The sequence below is a fragment of the Diospyros lotus genome, chromosome 3 (assembly GCF_014633365.1).
Source record: "Diospyros lotus cultivar Yz01 chromosome 3, ASM1463336v1, whole genome shotgun sequence".
Classification (NCBI taxonomy): Eukaryota; Viridiplantae; Streptophyta; class Magnoliopsida; order Ericales; family Ebenaceae; genus Diospyros; species Diospyros lotus.
The window spans coordinates 32,218,459-32,241,599 of NC_068340.1; the positions used below are offsets into that span (position 1 = coordinate 32,218,459).

A 23,141-nucleotide genomic window follows, 5' to 3' on the forward strand; every position below is an offset into this window, starting at 1 on the left:
ATAAAAATCTTATCAGTTTTGGGGAAGGGAGAGGAAGTTTGTTTATAAGGAATAAAACGGCCAAAGAAGTAAGTTGGGCATACGAATTCGGTGTTAGTTGGAAGGGGGCGAGCTTGACGTCGTTCAAGAGGGCGATAAGGTACGGGGCTATTGGGAACCTAAAGCCAGACTCGAGGTGTTGGGGGCTAATAGCTACGAAATTGGCTGGCGGGTAAGCTGCATGGGAGCTCGATGCAGGGATGTATACTCGGCAGGTCCTGGGGAGACGAAACTCCTGAGCACAAGTCATCACCTCGTGAAGCTTGGCCTTGGACGAGAATCTCTTGAAGACCGCAAGATCAGCAGCGATCTGATCTTGAACCTTCAGCTCGGTTTCCCGAGAGGTCGGGACGGCGACCTCCCTGCACCCCGAGCTCGCACCCCCAAGATTTTGGCCCTCCATAATGAGACAATCTTCGGAGCTCGAAGTGTCGTTTTCTCCTACGATATAATTGCAGCGCTTTTGACCTGAATTTCCACGGTGTTGGTCGGACATCTACAAAGGAAAAGAGAGAACAGTCAGGTCGCAATTCGCGAACCAGACCTCAAGAAACTAGAAGAAAAACCCTAAAACGTCCCCTAGGTCTTCCAGGCCGAGCGCTTCGCAAAAAGGGGTACCGCCTAGGGCGGAGGGGCTGCAGCCGCAAGCCCGGTGTTCCATGAAAAGCTAATCCTAAGGTCATTGGACCCAAAGGCCCAGCAAACGACAAACCGAATCGTGCCGTTTCTCCAAAAATGAGAACGACATCGATCGACGAAGCCAGAGAAACCACCGACGGCTAACCAACGGTGGACGGCCTCACTAGAAGAAGAAGAAAAGTCACGACAAACTTACCTAAAAGCTGCGCTTGACGACTGAATGGGGACTCGTACCAAGCGCCGGACGAGAACGGCAGACGTCTGAAAGCACGGCGATAACGGAGGCCTCGAGAGAGAAAAAACAAGAAAGCAGGGAGGCAAAAGTTTGAGGGAGTTTCAAAATAGCGTGAAAGAAGAAGCGGGTGGACACTCCCCACTATTCATACTGACGGCCTGATCCATCCCAACCGTCGGATCGAATGACGACTTATCACATGCTCGGCATCCGGCGGCCGCACAACAGCTTGTGGGTCCCACGAGTTTAATCATGCGCAGAAATGGGGAGGGGGCGCGCATTAAATGCGCTGCCGACAAAGCGTGCTGCGTGGAACGACGAGACTTAAGGTGATTGGACAGAAGTTGGAGGGATGGAAGAACAGCTGGCACGCGTCAGTTCCCAGCACGAAGATCGTACCGCGAACTGGGGGGCTTATGTTATATGTATTTCCCGCATCACCCCGCATGGGCCAGACTCGGTCCGATAGACCGGCCCAATCACCCAAGGCCAAGAAGGCCCGGACGACCTCGTCAAGGAAGGTCCAGCCTCCATCAAAGACCCGGAACTCGTAAAGCGAGCGTATGGCGAGCTCCCGGTAATCCCCCAACGAGCTCGGAGCAATCGACTAACGAGCTCCGGAAATATCCTCCAGATCGCTGGGCCATCCAGGTCGCTCGCCTAAAATCTCCAGCTCGCATGAGCGGCAAAGCTGCTGAGAAGTCAGAGGTAGGGTCCGATCACTTTATCTGTAACAGCCCATGCCCCTCGTAATGAGGATCCCATTCCCGGTCTTGCGAAGGCGGTAAGAACTATTTGTCCCCCATTATACAAACACTGTATTTTTATATATTATCTAGATTGTAAAAGTCCCTCAAGAAAAATGGAAATAAAGGGGGCCATGAGGGGCAAAGAGGAGGGACAGAAAAAAGAATAATCAGATACCGCCACTCTGGGAGAATAATCAGAGGGCGGCCGTGGACTAGGCATCGTTCTGGCCGAACCACGTAAAAGATTCTGGTGTACACGCTTGGAACTTTGGGGGGAGGGGGGGTTTTCTTCCTTCCTTCTCGGTATTTTTTTGGATTGACTCACCGCGGCCCAAAACAAATCACGGTCGGCCGAAATCAAACGTCGACACATGAGGGGCAAAGAGGAGGGACAGAAAAAAGAATAATCAGATACCGCCACTCTGGGAGAATAATCAGAGGGCGGCCGTGGACTAGGCATCGTTCTGGCCGAACCACGTAAAAGATTCTGGTGTACACGCTTGGAACTTTGGGGGAGGGGGGGTTTTCTTCCTTCCTTCTCGGTATTTTTTTGGATTGACTCACCGCGGCCCAAAACGAATCACGGTCGGCCGAAATCAAACGTCGACAATTATAATTTTGGGAAATTCCATGAGCAGCCGCCCACACTAATTAAAATATTTCACTAATTTAAAAATTTTTATTTTAACCCCGTAGCCATGGCAAAAAAAAAAAGAAGAGAAAAAATAGATCAATTGCCATGACCGCCACACACACATATATATATATATATATATACACACGATTCCATGACTATGGCCATAGAAGCCAACCCACTTGGCAATCGTCACAAAGATAGAAAAAAAGAGAAAAAAAGAAAACGGGTCAACCATGGCTGACCCACACACACACATATATATATACACACACGCATGATCGTCATCGTCGCCGAGGTGGGGAGCGGTCGGGGCAACAACCCCCGCACCGCGAGGTACGGAGGTTTCTAAAACCTCTTTGCCATGGCTAGGTTCCATAGTTACGATCATGCTTTCGTGTGTGAGTGTATGTGTGTGTGTATATATATGTGTGTGTGTGCGCGCGCGCACGCTGGGCTGGGTTTCATGGTAGCAGCTACCATGGTCGCGGCCATACTGTATGTATATATATATATATTTATGTGTGTGTGGGTCGGCCATGGCAATCAACCCACTCTCTCTCTCTTCTCTCTACTACGACTCGTGACCATTGTACAGAGAGAGAGTGTATGTGGGGGGCTAATGGCTGTGGGTTGGCAGCCATGGTTGTCGCCCATGTGTATATATATATATACGTATGTGTATGTGTGTATATGGTGCAGGAGAGAAAGAGAGATGTGAGGTGGCGATCGATGATGGTTGGAGGAGATAGTGGGTTGTGGGGTTAAATTGAGAATTTTAAAATTAATGGGGAATTTTGCATGGTATGGATTGTAAAGAGCAATTTCACGGGCTACAAATAGAATTTTCCTATAATTTTTATTTAACATACTCTTCTTTCGTAGCCATTTGGCATTCCAAAGGACCTATTATGTTTTTTAACTTTTAATTTTTTTACAATCATATATTTTATTTTTTAAATAAGTACACATGACATACACTCGCACTGTCAATGGATCGCCAATAAAGGAGGAGAGAGAAAACAAAAGCTACTGCCCAGAGAGATGAGAGGCAACAAAGGTCGTCGACGAAAGAGGTGATGGGTTGGTTGGTCAATTGGTGGGTTGATTGACCAAGGCGAAAGTGGCAATAGATGGGTTGTTGATTAACCCATTGTCTCTCTTACCTTGATCGACCAACCCATTACCTTTCTCACCTCATGGGTGGGTTGCCAATCGACCCATTGCTTCTCTTACCTCAACCAATCGACCCACCCATTGGTTGATTGACCCATCGATTCATGGAAATCAACTTATCGCCTCCCTCGCCTACGATCCACTAACAGTGCACGTGTATCTCACGTGCACTCATTTGAGAGATGATACGTGTGATTGTAGCAAAATTGAAAATTAAGAGGTATGATAAATTTACTTTCAAATTGGGGGGCAAATAGTTATAAAGAAATAATTAGAGGATATATTTATACCTTATGTCTTTTTATTTAGACAACCATATGGTTGATGGTCAGCCCATACTTGCAATTTATGTCACACTTTCTCGATGCATATAAAATACAAATTCAAATATGATATGATAGAGAAATGAGTACAAAAAAATTTAATCCACTTATAATTGTTACCTTGCCTATAAATAAGGTAACCCAATTGGCTAAAAATACATCCATGCTCATGTACTTGTCTCGTTTAATCATTTATGCTCTTTAATTTGATGGAGAACTTATATATTATGCCTCAAGTTGTAAAATAGATATATTACATCCCTCAAGTTTTAATTTTAGATTCATCATATGTTGACACACATTTTTATAACACCCTGCATCGAGCGATAGGAAGGATCGGGACAACTTACCTTGATGAGCCTACGCGAACTTCCCAAGGGGGTCACTCATCCTTGAGCTTCCCCAACTCAAGCATACTTTAATCCGAGAATTCTTTGCCTACATTCAGCCCGAAATGTATCCAGTTAGTATTGTTTCATTTCTTACTTATCCTCGATGTATACTACCATCATCTGGGCTCTTGGGGTATTACACATTGTGTCATCATCATGGGCCCGCAACCATGGATCAGCTCTTTAAGCTCTCGCCCTTCAAAGGACAAGAGCCCCATCGCACTTATGAGCCCCTCAGTCGCTCTTTGGGGGATCGATGTGGGATGAACCCGGTGCATCTACACCAGAAGGTCGAAGCCTAAGCAATCGCGAATGGGAGAGCCTGGTAGTAATAGGAGTCTCGAAAGCAAAAAGACAAAAGCAAGGAAGATTTAAAGTGATGCGAAAGAGGGAAAAAGATAATACCCTCTACTATTTATACACCTAACTCGAATGAACTCAGTCGTCCGATCGAAACGGCTTATGGTATGCTCTGCATCCATCGGTCGCACGATAGTTTATGGGTCCCACGGGCATAATCATGTGTAGTAATGGGGAGACGTGCGCATTAAACGTGCCACAGACAAAACGTGCTGCATGAAACGACGTGATTTGAAGCGATTGGGCAAAAGTTTGAAAGATGGATTAATAGCTGGAATAGATGGCACGCGTCAACTCCTAGTCCGAAGATCGCACTGCGAGCTGAGGGGCTTGTGTTATATGTATTTCTCTCACCACTTCTTATAGGCTAGACTCAATCCAGTGGGCCGGTCCAATCGCTTGAAATCCAGAAGGTTCAAGCGATCTCCTCAAAGAATGCTCATACACCGCTGAAATTTGAGCTCATATCGTGGAACTAAGCGATCTCTTAATACGCCCCAGGCAAGGCTTTTAGCAAGCTCCCAACGATCTATTCAACAAGCTTTCGATAAAGCTCCTAGTTCGCTGCCCCAACCATTCAGCTCGCTGGCCTAAATCCTTCAACTCGCATAAACAACAAAGCTGCCGAACAGTCAGAGACAATGACCCACTCACTTTATCTGAAGCAAATCATACTCATTGTAATGAGGATCCCACTCTCGATTTTATGCAGAAGATAAGGAGTGTTTGTCCCCCATTATATCACCTTTTATTTTTATATTTTATGTAAATTGTAAACGCCCCTCATTATAAATAGGGATCAGAAATATCATCAAGGGGAATGACAAGAAGAATAATAAGATTCACTCTGAAAGAATAGTTAGGGTACGGTCATGGAGTAGGCATCGTTCTAGCCGAATCACGTGAAAATTTTTTGTGTTCTTTCTATTTTGTTCTTCCTCTTTATATCTTGGACTTACTCATTCACTGTGGCCCTAACGAATCATGATCGGCTAAAATTGAACGTCGACATCATGCATCTAATTGTCTAGTCAAAATCACGGGTAAAATCATGCATGGTTGAGTGAAGAAGGTGAGAGATGAAATAGGTTTTTCATCATTCTATCTTCTCTTTCTCCAAACCCATTCTCAAATTCTCTATTGTCGTCGACGCCTCCATCTCCTCCATGACGATCGCCAGCTATCGCCTCCAGCCCCATCCCATCCCCATCGCCACCTCCATCATCGGCGTCCCCATCCTTATCATTGTGTGTGTATATATATATATATATGTATATATATATTTAACAATTATTTTTATATTTAACATATATATTATATTAATATATTTTTTAATAATTATATATAATTTATCGAGATGATTAAATTTCATCACATCAATATATATATTATATTAATATAAAATTTTATCCAAACTACACAAGAATTTTAAAATTTGAAAAGTATAATAAGTCATGTGCTTAATTGAGACAAGTGCATAAGCATACACATACCATCAATGTGATTTTAGCCTAACCTAATTCAATTGTAGACAAAGTGCATCATATCACATGGGTCTTGTTTGATTATTGTGATACATATTTCATTTCTTGGGATGCCCTCACTCACAAGGTCTCGTCGTTCGATCCTATAAATTTTGACAAGAAAAGTAAATTTGAATCTTATCTATAATAATTACATAATTAGGAAATTCAAACATTAAAATCTAGTTCATTCACCACTTTATATTGATCACTGAGACAACCTCGGGAAACAAATAAATTGCACTCAGATGGCCACCAGAACATATTTCAATTCTTTGCTCATGATTAGATAAGAGAATATACCCAAGACTCCACTCTTAACATCAATGGTGAGCTTCGTATATATTATCTTTTCCAAATTATATTAGCGGTATCTTATTTTGCTCATTTCATTTTCACCCCATTAATTATATTATATAAAATTTTCATTTTTTATATAAATCAAAATTAAAATTCTAATTTCATCTATCTCTGCAACACCTTTCACAAGTTGGAGGAAGAGGCTAGTGTGACTCACTATAAAAAGTTAATTTTATAACCCGGGGAGGAGAAGGGCTAGAGAGAGAGAGAGAAAATAATACAATCAAAGTTGTCAAAAACCATGTTAAATTTTCAAATTTCCGAATGAAATGAACACAGAAACTAGACACCCGAAAAAGAAGGAAAGTGAAACCAGAAGCTATAAGCTCTATTAAATGCCTCCCTCCTCCCTCCTCCCTCCCTCCCTCCCTCAGAAAGTTATAAGGACCAAATCATCTGAGATCATTAAGTGGTGATACCATAGCACTTACCTCTGCAACAACAGTTGGAACACTAGAAGAAAGATTTAGAGGAAAACACAAGCTATATAATTAAGATCTAGAGATTTATTTTAACACCACCACCACCAACAACAACAATAATAACGGGTACTTAACATACATGATCAAAATATGTCATAAGATCTCACTTACCCACAACATCACCATCTTAATCTTAATGATTCTCCCTCATTTCAGAAGCAACAATAAGCTCTTCTATATAATCAGCATCACCAGTATCCGAGGGCATCAAAACCTCATCATCCGCCGTGAAATCGTATCGCTCCCCAATAGCTCTCAGAAGCTGGTAAACCTCGAACATGGTAGGCCTCTCCTTGGGAGCGGGAAGAACACAGTTGGAGGCAACCTTGAGAAACTGGAAAAGCTCGCCGTCATAACCCTTTCCAATTAAAGGCTTGTCAATGGCTTCTTGGAGCTTAGAGCTGGAAGAAAGGTGTGTAATCCATTCCACTAAGTTTCCCTTGAAGGTCTCTGGGGCATTGGCCACCCAGGTAGGCCTCTCACCAGTCACCAGTTCAAGAAGCACGACTCCAAAACTATAAACATCCCCTTTAGGAGTAGCCACAAGAGTGCGTGAGTATTCAGGAGCCACATAACCCAAATCACCAAACTCGCCATTCACAAAAGTACTCAAATGCGTGTCGAGTGGGTTCATGAGCCTAGCAAGTCCAAAATCGGATATCTTGGGCTCAAAATCAGCGTCCAGCAAGATGCATTTCGAACTTATGTTCCTATGGATTATACGGGGATTGCAATTATGATGGAGCCAGGCAAACCCTTTGGCCGCCCCTATCCCAATTTTGAGCCTCAAAGGCCAGTCCAAAATCTTGCCACCTTCATTCTCAGAATGGAGTTGATCATGGAGGGTGCCATTTGGCATGAGCTTATAAACCAAAAGTCTCTCCTTCTTAGCTATGCAGAAACCTAAAAGGGGAACCAGGTTACGATGCTTCACATTCCCAAGAGTAGCCATTTCAGCCACAAATTCTTTCTCTGAGTGTTGAGTATCCTGCAACCTTTTCACCAGAAGTTCAGTACCATCTTCAAGTGCAGCCTTGTACATTGTTCCGGTTCTTCCAGACCCAATGATGTAGTCTTTGCTGAAGTTGTTCGTAGCCTTCATAAGATCACTTAATCTCATTTTCGAAACCGACTTCTCAAATGTGGAAAGCTGGAAACAAAATTGAAATAATTTTCTCAAAACAATGTGGCTAAATTTTTAACTAAAAGCAAATATGAAAATAATAAACAGAAGATAAGCAAACTAAATTGCTCAAACTGCCGAGACCAAAATCTAGAATATTCACTGGAGAGAGAGAGAGAGAGAGCAATAGATCAAATCAGCTTGCCTTAATGCCTTTGGCCCCCTTTATACTCTTTGCCCATTTATTTCCTTCAGGGTCTCCTTCTTTCCTCTTTCTTGACGCCCTGCGGAAATGGAAGAACATGGCAATACCCACACCAAATGCTGCAAAAGCCAACCCACCAACAGCCGATCCAACAATGACTCCAGGATGATTTTTCTTTGAAGGAACCTGGCATGTGGGTAAAGGCCAGCCACAGAGACCTGGATTGTTTGCATAGTTGTCTGCTGAGAAGTTATTTGTTAAGCTTGGAATTTGCCCTGTCAAACGATTGTTTGCTACACTAAAACCAGTGAGTCGACCAAGCAAGGCAAGCTCTGCAGGAATCTGACCGGTCAGCTGGTTGTTATCAAGTATAAGGGAATTCAGATAAGAACAGTTTGACAAGCCCTTTGGAATTTCTCCTTGAAAATTGTTGAAGGAGAGATCAAGCTTTGTTACAAATTTGAGTATATTTCCGATGTCAGCTGGAATAGTACCATTAAAATTGTTTCTGGAAAGATCTAGGCCTGTCAATGCTGCGCATTGATTAATACCGCTTGGAAACTCACCCTTGAGTCCCATGTCCGAAAGCCGAATGTTTAAGACCTTGTTCTCATCTGGATGCCAACAATCAATCCCGGCAAATCTACAGATGAAGCCTTCAGTTTTATTTGCGAAATTCCATGTACTTAAGGCATGAGATGGGTCTTGTACAGATTCGTGTAGAGCTTTCAAGCACTTCACATCACTCTCAAGACTGTAGCTCAAGCTGCTACTCAACAAAACCGAGACAAAAGCACCAATAAGAGCAGCAAGAACTCTGCCATTGACGGCCATGTTTATAAAGAAAACCTGTGCACTCACATGGACTCTGTCAACACAAATCCATGAAGCTTGTTGGTCGGCACATACTAAAGCTTTAGTTAGTACCACAGAATTCTTGGCATTCAGAGTACTAGTACGACAGTCCCTGAATAAATTCAAAACGAGCAGAACTTAAAACAGCAGTTAAAAATCCCACCAAAGAAACCCAATTAATTAATCTGCAAATTTTCAAACATAACATGGACAACCACAACGATACAGGGAATTCATAGAATTCACTTTTCAGAGCTGAGATTGCATGAAGGATCAAAAGGACTACAGCAAAGATTGCAGGTAATTAACTCATGAGGTGTTATAAAGACTTACACAGACACATGTGACAAAATCAAAATTCAAGAATATTCAATTACACAGCCCAGTTAAACTAGCAAAGAACTTAGTCAAAAAAGTGTATTCAATTTAGCACTTTAAAGTGAAAATTTCAGGAAGCCCAATATGATGAACATCAATCAGAGCATGGAGACAAGCACAAGAACAATAATTTATAATTATAAAATTAACTCAGTCGCATAGCCAATAGCGTGAAGTCAGAGAACCTTGGGTGATGAAAACACTGGAAATTAGTAAAGCCCCCAACTCTAGTATCACAAGCCCTAAATGATAAAAATCTAAAGCCCCACCCAAAAAAAGAGTTGTAGAATCAAAAGCAGAACACCAGGGGGGGGGGGGGGGGGGGGGGATTTGCAGCAGGAAAATCAAGAACTTGATCATCATACCTCGAAAGCCACCGAATACGCCAAGAGAAAGAAGGCTTTTGTTTGAAACATTCAAAGTCGTGCGGAAAATACACACACAACCACACCCCCTCCCCCCCCCCACCCAAAAAAAAAAAAAAGAAGAAGAAAATGAAATCCAGCACAGGCCAACAAGAAAAAGAAAAGACAGAGAAGGAGAAATTTACTTCGTTTAAGCCAGTAGTAAAATTGGGATCGCTAGGCTTCAATTGATCGAGAATCGAATGGGTTGCTAAGAAGTAGCGTTATTGAAGAAGAAGAAGAAGACAGAGGGAGTGATGGGGCGGGTCAAAGAAGGAACGCCATCTTTTTCCACGAAGCTCAGCGACGACTGGGTGCTTGACCCGCTGTTACTTGGAAAGCGATATCAAAAACCAAAACCAAAAATGATATTTTATCATACTTATTTTTTATAATTAAACTATAATTTTTTATATTTATAATTATGATTTACGAACTCCAACTCCACTCCCCACAAAATATTCAGATATTTTAGTTATTTAAAAGATATGAGTAATCATAGGAGAATTTGTGCTTTTTAATTTGTGAAGATGAACATCATCATCAACGTCCCCACAGTTGACCACCGTCACCATCACGTCACTCATATTCTTAATTTTAATATAAAAGATAAATTATAACTCATATTCTCAATTTTAACAAAAAAAAAATAAATTATAAATAAAAATTTTATCTCACTACGTAAGACAACAAATTAAATATACGACCTATTAATTCACTTCTTCGCTTCCACTCCTTTTGTTTTCTACTCTCACACTTGGCCCACTATATATAAAGGTAAATTATATAAGTGCATTTTATATTAAAAAAATATTAATAAACACACATGTAAAGTGAATAATCAAAATTAACAAATGAAAGTAAGAAAATTGTAAAAAAATAATAATCTTACTTTGCAAAAAAAATATTGTTTAGAGGGTTACACTCTATCACCTAGCCATGATAAAATTCATTCAATATATTATTATCATATCATTAAAAGGATTTTCTTTTAATTTTATTATTATTGTACCCAATAAAGTTAGACAACCTCAAATAAAAGAAATTTAAATAGTAAAATCTTAAAAAATTTCTTAACAAAATAGTCTTTGAAAGACTTTAGATCCCAAATATATAGTCTCCAAGAAATCTTCTAAATTGTGATTAGTCAAGAATGTGTTAACTTACTTTTTTTTAAATCTTTATTTAGAGATTAAAAATAAATAATTTTAAAATATGTAAATAATTTTTTATCTATTAATTTTAATCTTTATAAATAAGAAGTCATATCTCTAATTAAAATACGCAATAACTCTTATATAAATTATTTAGATATTTTTTTATTTTTCGATTTAGATTGACTTAAATTCTAGAAAATCCACACATGAGACATTTCACTTATTTGACAATAATCTTATTTTATATGTTTATAAGAGATTAGATATTGAAAATGAATATTTTTTCATAATTATAAATTTATTGTTATATTTTTGTAACAATAAATATAAAAATGTTAAAAAATTTATAAACCAAAATAGGTTTTGGAATTCTAATTTTATACACGGAAAGAATTATTATATATAATTATATTGGTAACATAATTTAAAGGCAAATTTAATAATTTACATTTGTTTGTTTTTATTTTTTTAATTTTTCTTTGGCCTTTTCTTCCGAAAATCTGAACGTTGAAGGGAAAATCGAGCGGCGCTCTTGGATTGGCCGGCGGGCCGATGGTGTCCTGAGACGAGACAATTTGGGCGAGAGATTGCTTGAAAACCTAGAAAACGACATTCGTTGTTGGTTTGGTTTTGTTCGGCTCTGTGATGGTCTCAACTGGGGCAAAGTTGGATGTCTCGACTTGGGATGGAACCCTTTCTTCGTGTGAGTTTCGTCTTTCTGCGATCGCTTTCGCCGAGAGATGGAAGAGGTTTAACTCCGCTGCTCTCCCTCACTGGTTATGGATTTCTTCTTCAAATCTCCCTTGGATAGCCGCCAATGAAGTTAGTTCTTGTTATTTTGTGAATAAAAAACAATGAAAAGTCGATATTTTGATTTCTAATTTTCTTAATGGGGGGTGGTTCTGAAGATAGTTTCAAGTATCAATTCAGTTCTCCCGAGATGATTTAGCTTCGTTAGCTGAATTTTTTTTGAAACCAAACCCTAATTTTCACCCAACTCTCCGTGTATCAGGCAGAAGGATATTTATCTCTAGAGGACGTGATTCTGAACGGGCATACTGAGGTCTGGCCTTCATAGTGCATTCATTCTGTAATGACTGATTTGATCTTTGCCTAAAGTATGTCACTGTTTACAACAGGACAATCACGATGAAGGATGTCACACAGAAGAAGAAGAGCCTAGTTACTCTGGTCAGGATGATACCGTGGATGATGCAATTTTGGTGTGCCTATTTCTGCTTACGTTTTATTTACATTGGATTGTCTTACTAAAGCCTCAATGAACACAACCAGAGAACTTGATATGAATTATTGTACTGGTAAAATGTATAGTAAACAGTTACTTCTCGTACCTCCTTGACTGAGAACAGGTAAGGATGATACCACTGAAAGTTGTTTAAGTAAATGGTTGTTGTATGCTTTCCTATATTCTTCATAATTGAACGTGGTGATGACTTTCGACAAACCGCCTCCTCCCTCAATCAAATAACCATTTAATACTACATTGGCAAGGTTGGAAGCTATGGACATGAAGTTCATCATTATGATTTCCACATGGTATACAGCTCGTCATATAGGGTTCCAGTGCTTTATTTCCGTGGATACTGCAGTGGTATGTTCATCCTGTATACTCACCTCATTTGCAGAATATTAGGCCGCCCTCTGTTTTGAAAACACCAATATTATATTATGATTTTTCCCTTCAAGATGTATGGTACATACATTCTCTTGCAAGTCTTAAGTGTTCAATTGTAGATAATTTTTAATCCGAAATACTTTTGATGATATGAGTTAAACTGAAATACTCTTGGCACTGTGTTTGTACTTGATGGGAACTTCTGGTATAATTTTTGACTATTATTCAGACTGTGGTTATTACTTGTTTTCTTTCTTGACTTTTTAGCAGTGATCTTCTAGTCTTAGTGTATATGTGGACCAAATTTGTTTCCAGAGTTGGTTTTTCAAGCATACAAGAAGAATTTTATATTTTTATACAAGTTTTTTTTTATGTTATTTTGTGGTGTTGTTCAAGTAGATGGGCAGCCTTTGGCACTGGGTGACATTGAAAAGGACCTATTGATCAACTCTGCAAAGGTGCTTATGGAATCTAAATGGACATTCATAACTCAGGAGGTATATCTTTCATTTTTCTTTTTCTCACATATTTAAAGATGGTTTGATTCTTAAGTAAGAGGAAAGGTGTTTTAGTTTTGGGTTGCAATGGCACACAATTATTGATACAACAAACTGCAAATGTCTCCTTATTTAACGGGCGTTCTCCCTACTATAATCTCTCTAGACCTCTCTTGAGGTTGACTACTCGAAGGTCTTGTTATTTTGTTCTTGCTTTCTTCACTTTGTTTTTGACTACTTGTTGTGGCCACTCCCGAATCATTTACAGATGGAACCCTGCTTCTTGCAGATCATCGACTGCTTATGCTTCACATCTCCTTATCCTTTGCAGTTGTTTGTGCCGAATGCTCAAGGATTGAGTGGATTTACTTTTCTACTGCCCTGTCCTTATGGGACTCGAGGTTGTCGTCCCTATTTCCTTTGCTTGCAATTGTGGGCTGGACTGAACCTTTTGAGCAGTTTTTGCAATAGCCATGCCTTTTTAACTCCTACATTAACATTGAAGAATTCAATTGAAGAAGAAAATAATATACAAACAAAACAGAGCAAGTACAAGCTACCAGACCAGTACTCATCTCTGCATCATCAGTTGCTCAAAAGTTTTGTAAAACAAAACCCCCAAACCGGCACCCCACCTTCTAATAAATTAGAAATAAAAACAAAGGTGGTGTGAAATTAAGACAAATGTGATTAGGATAATATGATTACAAGTCATGGCTATCCTTCTTTATCCTAACATGGCATATATCATCCTATTTTAACCTGCCTGAGAGCATAGGATGCTACTAACTGCAGTTTGGAGCCGAAAATATTTATTTGGGTAGACTCAAGACCAGGATGAGCCTGCTTAGTCCAATGAACTAGCAAACTGCATTGTAAGGAAAGTTGTTTAAGGTCTTCCTGCCCATGTTTCATTTCTTGCTATTCCACCCAATATAGGATTTAACAGAGGGACTAGGACATGGTAGAGTTGCAAATACGTTCCACTTTCATGCTATTCCGCCCAATCTAGGATCTAATGGAGATTAGGAAGTGGGAAAGGTACAAGTATTTTAGCATTTTCCTTTACCTCCATTTCCATTAAATGGACTAGAGCAAGTCAGGTGTTAGTCATTTAGTATTCTTAAATATGGAGTATATCCCTTGCATTTTAGAAGAGAAGTATTAAGTTTTTCTTAAACTTACCTATTCACTTCACAACTTTTTCCTAACCAATTAAGAGGAAGGAATTTCTCCTTTGCCTTAACGTTGTTTTACTCCCCTCCATCACCAATACTAACATTCACTTCACTCCCTTGAATCAGAACAACTGTTAAAAGTTTTATGGCATGGCCTGATGATGTGCATAATTAAGTATTTGGATGAGCTTCAGCATTTTATATTGAATTGTGAGCTGTTTCGGCAGGAAATGGCTCTCGCTTGCTTAGCACATGAATTCTCATTTAGCAATCATTTAGCAATTATTAGCAAATGGTGTGTTTGATAGCGTGAAAATTTTATGAAAAATGTCCCATCTAAGGAATTGCGTTCCATCTTTATTGTTTGACATACTACATTTTTCATAAAATTGAATTCTATAGTATAACCATTAAAGCATTATTTGCCCTCTTTTTCATGAAAATGTTTTCCTTTTCAACTAAATATTATCAATGATTGGAAAAAGATAGAAAAGGAAAATATTTTCCAATTTCATGGAAAACAATTCTCACATCTCTCTTAATTGCAATTTTCTATAAAAAATGAGTCAAAACATGCTTTAATGAGTTATAGCATGAAAAATTTTCATGAAAAATGTTAAATAATCAAACATGCAAGTATAGAAAATTTTTCATTGATGTGATATTTTTCATGAAAAATAATTTCAATCAAACTCATCCTAGAGATTTTGGTGACATGGTGATGAAGAATTTGGACCTTCTATCTCATTAAGCCTTTTACTATTGGTAGTCATAGTCTTGAATTTTTTTTTACCCCCAATAGAATATTTTGTTAAGTTTGTTTTGTATCCTTGTATATGCGTGTTCACAGCCTACACATTGTTTTATTACCCATCATCGAAACTCTGAATCTAATCATACGTATATATCCTTGGTTTTTTTTATTACTTTAGGTGGAACTTGCATGTACCACTGCACGAGATAAATTTTTTCTTTCCAAATATTATAATTGAGTTATTATCATAAGCAAGTTAAAAAGGTGGCCTTTTAGTTAAAAGAAAAAGGATTTTAGTTGTTAACGTGAAATGTATTTTTAGAGTTGAGAAGTTTGACATGCCTTTACGTACAAATTTAACCCTCAACTTTTAGTAACAGTATAGACAAAAAAAAAAAAAAAAAAATAGAGATTATAATAGATATTTTGATTTTCTTTTATTATTATTATTATTATTTGTCTAGTAGTTTGATAGGTTTTCACATATTGAATTCTCCTCCTGTCGTTTAATTGAAGAATTATGAATTGCTGCTTCCAGGAACACCCCTACTTGAACAGGCCATGGTACACACTGCATCCTTGTGGGACCGGTGAATGGATGAAGCTACTGGTTATTACGGATCCTTCATGGGCCAAAGGTGAAATCTCATTTGAAAAGTACCTGATTTCATGGCTTTCAGTTGTTGGGCAGGTGGTTGGTCTCAGAATCCCTTTTGAAATGTGCAACTACTCCTCCATTCCTTGAACAAGATTGAAGATTCCCAGTTGACAGTATCAAAGATTAATAATGTCCACTTCCTATATTTCACCCTTTTTCTCATATACTGTCTGCAAAAATAAATAAAAGGAAAAAAAAAAGAGACAGCCAGACAGACTTCTTCTCTATAAGAGCTTGCAAAAGCTTCTGCTGATGCTATGAAATGGTAGAATAACAACGTTCATTTCATTTGGGAATTTACAGTTTAATCTGTTTGTGGTGGGTGAACTGTTGATTTGCGACGGGTGAAGCAAACCAGAAACTCAGTGTTGCCCTCGGCACCTTTTAGGGGGGACTCGATCCATCCTTGACTGTAGAACCCATAGTTTTCAACTCCTTGGATGATCTTCTCCCGAACCTGTAGCAAAGGAACTCTAGTCAAAGCTCAAAAGCACACTTTCACCGGGTACATAATATTGTGCGTCTTGTTCCACCCCCAACCACACGTTAGTACTTTTGACGATTTAAAGCCCGCTCTTTCAGCATTTTCTACCAATTTGCAGCAATCATGCACCAAATATGATTTAATATATGAAAGAAGAAGTGCACCGCACTCCATTTGCTTTTTGATTCACGTAGGATCATTCCACTTTCAGATCTGTCAAGAACCAATACCTGTCCGTCCACTCCTCAAGGAGACTCTAGGAAACCAGCTTTATTATGCTTTCAGTGGAAACAAAAGTTCAAACGCCATCTTTAGATAAAAGTGAAGATATTTTTTTTATTGCCCGCACTTGGTATTATCTTTGATTAAATAAGCTGTTGATAAGAAATCAATATGGGCTAAGTTCCTGTTTTGCATTTCTAAAATGACTTATTTGGAGGTGGGTTTTTATTTATTTATTTATTTTTTGCCCGGCAGAACATTTCTTTTCATTTTTTGTAAAATTGGAGAGGTTCCATGGATTAAATGTTGAATAATGACATTGCAAAACCCTCCAAAGTCCAAACCAACAATTAGGGCAAAAGGGCCCCGCAATGTGTGCAGTCCAACCACTGACCATTTTTCCACGGATGATATGGAATAATTTAACCATGACGTGAAAGTCGGAGTAAGATTATTCTATTAAAAAAGCATGGGTACTTCTCAAATGCCAATCAAACAATGACCAGATAACAAATCAGCAAATACATACCTCTTGATGGACCAAGGGGTCTCTCACGATTCCACCTTTTCCCACCTGCAATGAAATTTAGGTTTAAATTCAGAACCAAAAATATCTCTTTCGTCGTTTGACTCTTTGCCCTTTTCTCAAGCACGCTATTCAAATTTCTTACAGCCGTAACAGTTCCACAGCATTCAATTTCAGATTGCAAATGAAGCAGTGAATTAAAACAAGTGCAGATATTTACATATGTAGCCTGGGAAAATACTTTAACATGCGTGGGGTATTAGCTGAGATTAAGGTTTAACGCTTTAACACTGAGAGAATCCCATACGCGGAAATAAATCTAAGCAGTGAAGTATGTTCCACCCGAGTAAACAAATCCAACAGACACAACTATGAGAGAAGTGGGCATGCATTATGCAGCATGAGAAGAACTTAAAAGAGTTTCATCCCACATTATACGAGACAGAGATGATTAAATAAATTCTCCACAGGGGCACTTCTGGTGTTGTCACAATGATGTACATTCCTTTTTGTGGCTAACCAAACCAGATACCTGTTTGCTTCTTATTGACCTCTGAGGTCTGATTCTTGGCCTTTCTAGAAGTGAGATTATGAACAGAAAGACAAATAAGAGAAGAAAGAAGAAAAGCAGCAGTGGAAGGAGATCAGAAGAAGAGAAGAGAATACAGAGAGTGGAGAGTCCAGAATCAATGTGAAGTAAATCAATCACCATGAGTATTTTCTGATTGCATTCCTATATACACAAAAAGAGATAATCCTAATAGGGCAAATTTTGAAAAGTATATCATAAATACTAACCCTAATTGATTAGACGTCTTGTTTTGTAATCCTATTTTTCTGTCTATAATAGGTGCAAAACTCTTATCTTGATCCCTATCAAGAGAATATACACAAGTGTGCCTGATTATTTGTTCCTACTTTTTCCCCCCTTTCATGATGATGCTCATTGGCCTCCTTGCACTTCTATCAACTCTGCCTGAGCAGGACTTTTTTTAAATATGTCTGCATGTATCCCCATCTTTATCAAAGGTCTTTGATAAACGCCCTTATATAAGATCAAATGGAACCATTCATTTGAATTATCTCAAGTCAACTCCAGAGTTTTCTCATATAAGATCAATCTAATAATTCAGCTTGAGATAATTAGTTGCAGGCAACACAACAGCAATCAACATGACTTTTTTCTTCTTTGACAAGGGATGCAAACATTCTTACTTGAGACCTGCGAGCCTCAAATTGGGGTTTGACAAGAGTAACTAATGTAGCTTCTTCCTTCATTACATTGACCACAGCAGGCATGACCTGCATTTTAGGGGTAAAAAACAGGAAAAACATAATGGATAGATGATAAGAACCTTTAATAGGACTAAAATCTACATAATGATAAAATCATGAAAATAATAATGGATAATTGTTGCAGTGTCACTGCTCTACCTTATGAAAGAAAGAAATGGACTGCCTTTTCAAATCATACAGGAAACCACAGGCTGCATAAATGCCTAATGGAGAAAGACTTACGAGTGATCACAAATAATGAGTCAGGGAAAATGCAGGTGTAGTAGGGGCATTTTGGTGCTATATAAGAGCTTGCCAAAAAGTCTACAATATCCAGATTCAAAATTAAGATGCTTTGAGATAGAACTGAAGGGAAGTCTATAATACCTAGATTCAAAATTTGAAGGATTTTGTAGGTCAATTCTTCAGGGCTTGATGAATGACTAATAACTCAGGGAAAGATGCAGATGCAGTTAAGAGCATTACAGTGCTATGTAAAAGCTCACCAAAAGTATAGAGATGAATGAAAGGTCCAATGTCACCAAGTCAACTTTTTGTGGAAGTCCAGAAAGATATCTCAAATTTGTCCTTTCAACAACAGAGACACGTTCATCACAACGAATTTTGTATGCCACCTAATGAAGAAATTAACATCAAGATTACCCATGAACAAATGTGAAACCCAACAATACCAGAAAGGTCGAGGGGAAAAAGAATAGGCAAGACATTTGCTAATGCAACTTATATATGCATTTATGTTTGGGGCAGAAATAGAAGGAACTAAGTTGTTGAAAGAACAAAATAACATAAATTAAGATAATCACAAGCTAAATTTGCAATACAAAGAATAACCTAACCCATCCTCACTCTAGGATGACATGTCAGGACTTTTACCAGTGTGCAACAGTAAATTTGGGGCTTAGCTTTTAAGTAATCAACCTTGAACCTTCACATTTTTCTTAAACCTAAAGGAAAACATGAGGATCCCTGACATTTTTTAACTGAAAGAGGTGGCTACCTTGATAGTCTCTTGTTATTCTTCTTGAAAATAGCTCTGAATTCTGGTCAATTTTGTATCACAAAGGAACTGCAATTATTAATTAAAAAAAAAGGATCTGCAATTAATATTCCTGGACATGCAGACTTCATTAGTTAATTGAGGGAATTTGGAACCACATTGGAAGACACCCTATAACCTTTGTTGAGGGCTAAGGAAACTGATGAAAAGAAAAGGTTTAACAGAATTGATTATATGTCTCATGAATTTTTTTCTGGCATCCATAAATTGCTTGGTGCTACTTCAGTTTCACCCCAAATATGTGAAAATCAGCCAAACTGTGCTAAGTAGTGGTTCTTAATGACGTCTGTTTTCCTGGATCCCTTGTAATATAAACCAAACAAGGCCCCAACAACGTAGGGAAAATTTTATGATGAATCAACCAAAAAAAATATTAGAAACTTCATGCCCATTGTTCATCCACTATTTGGAAAACAAGCTATGGGCCATTATGCAACTCAAGGTTTGATGCAAACCATAGTCATAAACAATAAACTACTGCAGGTTGATTCTGTGTCTTCATCTCTTCAGTGAAGGAACTAGATTTTTCTGCCACATTTTTGTTTAAGCATCCATTTAAGCAAACTAAAATCAATAAATAGCTTCTCTACCTGTCCGTAGCCAACATCAACTCCATAAACAAATGCAGCACCATGTTGAAGCAAGCAGTCAGTAAAACCTCCAGTGGACAACCCCGAATCAAGAGCTACTTTTCCAGTGACATCCACACTTAGTTGTTCGATTGCAGCTTCTAACTTATATCCTGCTCTGGAACACAATACCAACAAGATTCTAGAACAAATTCCATGTAGCATTCTCACCAAAGTTACTAGAAATCATGGATAGAGAAGCAAGGAGAGCTAGAATCCATGTAGCCGAACGCACATAGAGGGATAAATGCTTAAGTTGATAGACAATGGACTATAGTGGACTAAACTGCCAGGTTGTTTGAGTAATCACCTACATACATATTTTGGGACTTCAGCCATGATCTCAACAACAGCTTCATCAGGGACAGGGGTTCCAGCTTTATTTACCAGCTTTCCATCAACAAACACTTTGCCTGGAGGGGGGGGGAACCCAACAAAAGTCAATTCCTTTATTAACTATACTTGTCTACTTTTCTTTTATTTCCATCTTTATTTGTTTTTTTTTTTTTTCATAATTTCTACTGGAATTTTTCATTTCATCAGTCATTAATAAACATAAGGAGTTCAGTCTGGATCAGTGGATCCTGCATCATAAATCAAACTACAGGACTAAGACAGATCAGGCATATGCATTGCACAATATCATTAAGGGCCAAACAAGACGTCAACAAAAAGCCAGTAACAACTAAAATAATGTTAAGCTTAGATGCCAATATATGCAAGTTTACTTGTGACATTATCCAGAAATATAGAAAGCTTAGATGGCATTTATCATCTTATGGAAAAAAAGACTAGGCTTCAATATGTTCATCCAGGATGTGACTGTTTCAAATTTCAACTAAAATTAACCCAAGTTTCTCATTTTCTGAAAGAGTCTATTCAAGATTCCCCCCCAAGAAATCTAAATAACACAGCTATGTACCAGATTTAGAAATACAAAAATGAAAACATAAAGCCACTTTCACACTCCAGTTTCAGGAATAAATTTAATCAATAGCATGTGAATATGAAATAGGAGAGTAGTCACCAGCTAAGAACATTCACCAGTAAATGTCAACAAGATACTATACAAGCCAAGAAGGCCACTTACCTTGCAGGATCCATGACTGTATGAGCGTTCGGCTGTACTGCTGAAACCTTTCAAGACATATCTCATCCAGTCTCTTTTTTCTGAAAATTAAAAAAGTTGGTAGAGAAGAACAGCTAAAAAGTTTGAACAACAGTCTTTTATTTCTAACAAAAATGAACTTGAATCAATTATCTCAAGCCCATTAAGATGGCTTGTGAAACTGTGTAGGATCACAATGTCGCATCCCTTCATGCTAGTGTCAAGCAAGGCAAACTGCAGCAGTTTAAGTAATTATGCATTTTTCCAGTGTGAAAAGTTGATATAAATATGAATTGCCCCATGAAACTTCCAGTAGACAAATGGTTCGATGATGGACAGGAACTAGTTCTGCTTCCTCAATCCAGAACATGCACTGGATAAATGAAGACTTCATCAACTAATGTCCCAACTTAGGCTCCATTCTGATACAATCTAATCTCTCCAAACATCGCCCCTCCCAAAAATAAAAAGGTAAAAAAAGAACAGGGGGCCAAATAGCTCACAATTAATTTTGCTATAAAATCTTGAATTGCATGTGGAAGCATAAAAGGGAAAAGGATGCATTTTGGGTCCTTGCAGAAAGATGTCTCAAAAGGGAGATTTTACCCTTTCCCTAAAGATGTAATGGGTGAAATCACAAAAACATAAGCATTACCGTTGGCAACACCATATTTATACAGCCACAGCGTAAAGATGACACTTTCAAGCAAACACCATCAGAAGTATTAACACAAACTAAACTTACATCACTACTAAAACCAACAGAATCTCTGCCACACAGTTAACTCCGCCAATACCGTGAACTTTTTCGTTTCTTTTGGATTGAAGCCAATACTATAAACAAATGAACACTTCTTTCAAAGTCCAATTGTCCCTCCAAATATTTTATTTCTTTCCTCTGATCAAATGCAGTTTCAGCTTTGCCAATATAAGACCATGTTCAGATGAATTAATCATTTATCATTTGTCACCCCCGTGAAGAATAAAAGCATGACAGCTAATATTAATTACAAAAAGAAAGGCATAAGAGCTCTCCCTCTCGTGGTGCAACATAGGAATTTATATGAACTTAAAAGGCTTTCAATCATTCATAACTTTGTAAATATTCTCAATTCTTTAATGAAAAACACTTTAACAGATGAGAAATATATATATATATATATAGAGAGAGAGAGAGAGAGCTTACTTCTTCTTCAATTGAACCTTTCCTGATTTAGTAGATGCAGCGAAGCTTCTAAGAGCACAATTCATGTTGGTCTTTCCCCATCTCGCTGAAGATTACTTGAATAATCAGGACACTTCTAAACTCAACCCTCAAAGACTAAGTGCGGGTTGTAAAAAGCAAAACACACGCTTCACTACGGGTAGAGTAATGGTGCAATCCAGTTGCTGTTCATTTAAAATTCATCTCACTATGCTGGTATATTATTTGAAAAGCCAAATATCATCTACAATAAAACAGCCGAAATTACATGAAACACCATAGACATGTATTCTACAACTCCATGCACAAAACATACATGAATTTGGCTATCACGCAAAATGAAATGTAAAGAGAAAAACGAATCCTAGTTCCTTGTTTCTGTTTTTCCTCAAGCAACCTCTTTCTTTCTCCATACACTCCAATAAAACGCAAGGCCACTCAGAGATAGAGGAATAGAAATCCCTAGTCTATAAACAAATATGAATAGAGAGAGTTGTTGCAGAAAGAACCAGAAATCGGATGGCCGGGGGCTGAATTGGAGAACGAAAACAAGCTTCTGCTCGATCTAATGCAAAAAATAGCTGGACCAGTAGAACAACACCGTGCTATGGGAAGCTTCAAGAGCTGAATCGCCATGTTTGTTCCCTTCCAAGGAGTGTTTTTTTTACTCTCTTATATGAACGCAGAGAAGAGAATCAGGTCGACTAGTGTGCAGAGGGAAGCAAATGTGGGCCGTTCCGCTGAATATGAGCCCAATTCAACTAGGTTGGGCTAATACGGCAAATTTAGTCCAAATCAAATAGAAGCCTGCGAACGGGCTTTAGACAATTTTATTATTATTACTATTATTATAGATAT

At 38.4% G+C, this 23,141-nt stretch overlaps 3 protein-coding genes across 8 annotated transcripts; 1 reads left to right on the forward strand and 2 right to left on the reverse strand.

Moving 5' to 3' along the window:
- Nucleotides 1–6,918: 6,918 nt before the first annotated feature.
- On the reverse strand, nt 6,919–10,192 carry LOC127798205 (probably inactive leucine-rich repeat receptor-like protein kinase At5g48380). 3 transcript variants are annotated; one of them, XM_052331593.1, is made up of 3 exons: nt 10,024–10,192; nt 8,241–9,207; nt 6,919–8,062 (listed from the first exon to the last, which is right to left on the reverse strand). In XM_052331593.1, the coding sequence occupies exons 2-3, from the start codon at nt 9,072–9,074 to the stop codon at nt 7,046–7,048; spliced, it is 1,851 nt and encodes a 616-aa protein (XP_052187553.1). In that variant the 5' UTR covers nt 9,075–9,207; nt 10,024–10,192; the 3' UTR covers nt 6,919–7,045. The 3 variants fall into 3 exon arrangements, with proteins under 3 accessions (XP_052187553.1, XP_052187555.1, XP_052187554.1); XM_052331595.1 differs by lacking the exon at nt 10,024–10,192 and adding an exon at nt 9,839–9,971; XM_052331594.1 differs by lacking the exon at nt 10,024–10,192 and adding an exon at nt 9,659–9,794.
- Nucleotides 10,193–11,536: 1,344 nt separating this feature from the next.
- LOC127797266 (ubiquitin-like-conjugating enzyme ATG10) lies at nt 11,537–16,065 on the forward strand. Of its 3 annotated transcripts, XM_052330004.1 has the most exons (7): nt 11,537–11,856; nt 12,047–12,097; nt 12,174–12,257; nt 12,547–12,646; nt 13,070–13,167; nt 13,457–13,568; nt 15,638–15,830. In XM_052330004.1, exons 1-7 carry the CDS (start codon nt 11,680–11,682, stop codon nt 15,691–15,693), a joined length of 678 nt encoding a protein of 225 aa, XP_052185964.1. In that variant the 5' UTR covers nt 11,537–11,679; the 3' UTR covers nt 15,694–15,830. The 3 variants fall into 3 exon arrangements, with proteins under 3 accessions (XP_052185964.1, XP_052185965.1, XP_052185963.1); XM_052330003.1 differs by lacking the exon at nt 13,457–13,568 and having other exon boundaries at nt 11,542–11,856; nt 15,638–16,065; XM_052330005.1 differs by lacking the exons at nt 12,547–12,646; nt 13,457–13,568 and having other exon boundaries at nt 11,540–11,856; nt 12,174–12,225; nt 15,638–16,065.
- On the reverse strand, nt 16,062–22,975 carry LOC127797264 (uncharacterized). Of its 2 annotated transcripts, XM_052330000.1 has the most exons (9): nt 22,793–22,974; nt 22,266–22,350; nt 21,062–21,141; nt 20,282–20,384; nt 19,933–20,089; nt 18,771–18,899; nt 18,205–18,291; nt 16,993–17,037; nt 16,062–16,214 (listed from the first exon to the last, which is right to left on the reverse strand). In XM_052330000.1, the coding sequence occupies exons 1-9, from the start codon at nt 22,917–22,919 to the stop codon at nt 16,062–16,064; spliced, it is 966 nt and encodes a 321-aa protein (XP_052185960.1). In that variant the 5' UTR covers nt 22,920–22,974. The 2 variants fall into 2 exon arrangements, with proteins under 2 accessions (XP_052185960.1, XP_052185961.1); XM_052330001.1 differs by lacking the exon at nt 18,771–18,899 and having other exon boundaries at nt 22,793–22,975.
- Between the last annotated feature and the right edge of the window lie 166 nt (nt 22,976–23,141).

Bases quoted from the DNA above. Each gene is read 5' to 3' on its own strand.
- LOC127797264 (XM_052330000.1), bottom strand. From the start codon at position 22,919: ATGGCGATTCAGCTCTTGAAGCTTCCCATAGCACGGTGTTGTTCTACT. The intron at 22,351-22,792 runs GTTCTTTCTGCA...AGTAATCTTCAG, and splicing joins CCCCGGCCATCCGATTTCTG to CGAGATGGGGAAAGACCAAC. The intron at 17,038-18,204 runs GTAAGAATGTTT...ATTTCATTGCAG, and splicing joins TTGAGGCTCGCAGGTCTCAA to GTGGGAAAAGGTGGAATCGT.
- LOC127797266 (XM_052330003.1), top strand. From the start codon at position 11,680: ATGGTCTCAACTGGGGCAAAGTTGGATGTCTCGACTTGGGATGGAACC. The intron at 12,098-12,173 runs GTCTGGCCTTCA...TGTTTACAACAG, and splicing joins TTCTGAACGGGCATACTGAG to GACAATCACGATGAAGGATG. The intron at 13,168-15,637 runs GTATATCTTTCA...TGCTGCTTCCAG, and splicing joins GGACATTCATAACTCAGGAG to GAACACCCCTACTTGAACAG.
- LOC127798205 (XM_052331593.1), bottom strand. From the start codon at position 9,074: ATGGCCGTCAATGGCAGAGTTCTTGCTGCTCTTATTGGTGCTTTTGTC. The intron at 8,063-8,240 runs GCAAGCTGATTT...TTTTGTTTCCAG, and splicing joins AGGGGGCCAAAGGCATTAAG to CTTTCCACATTTGAGAAGTC.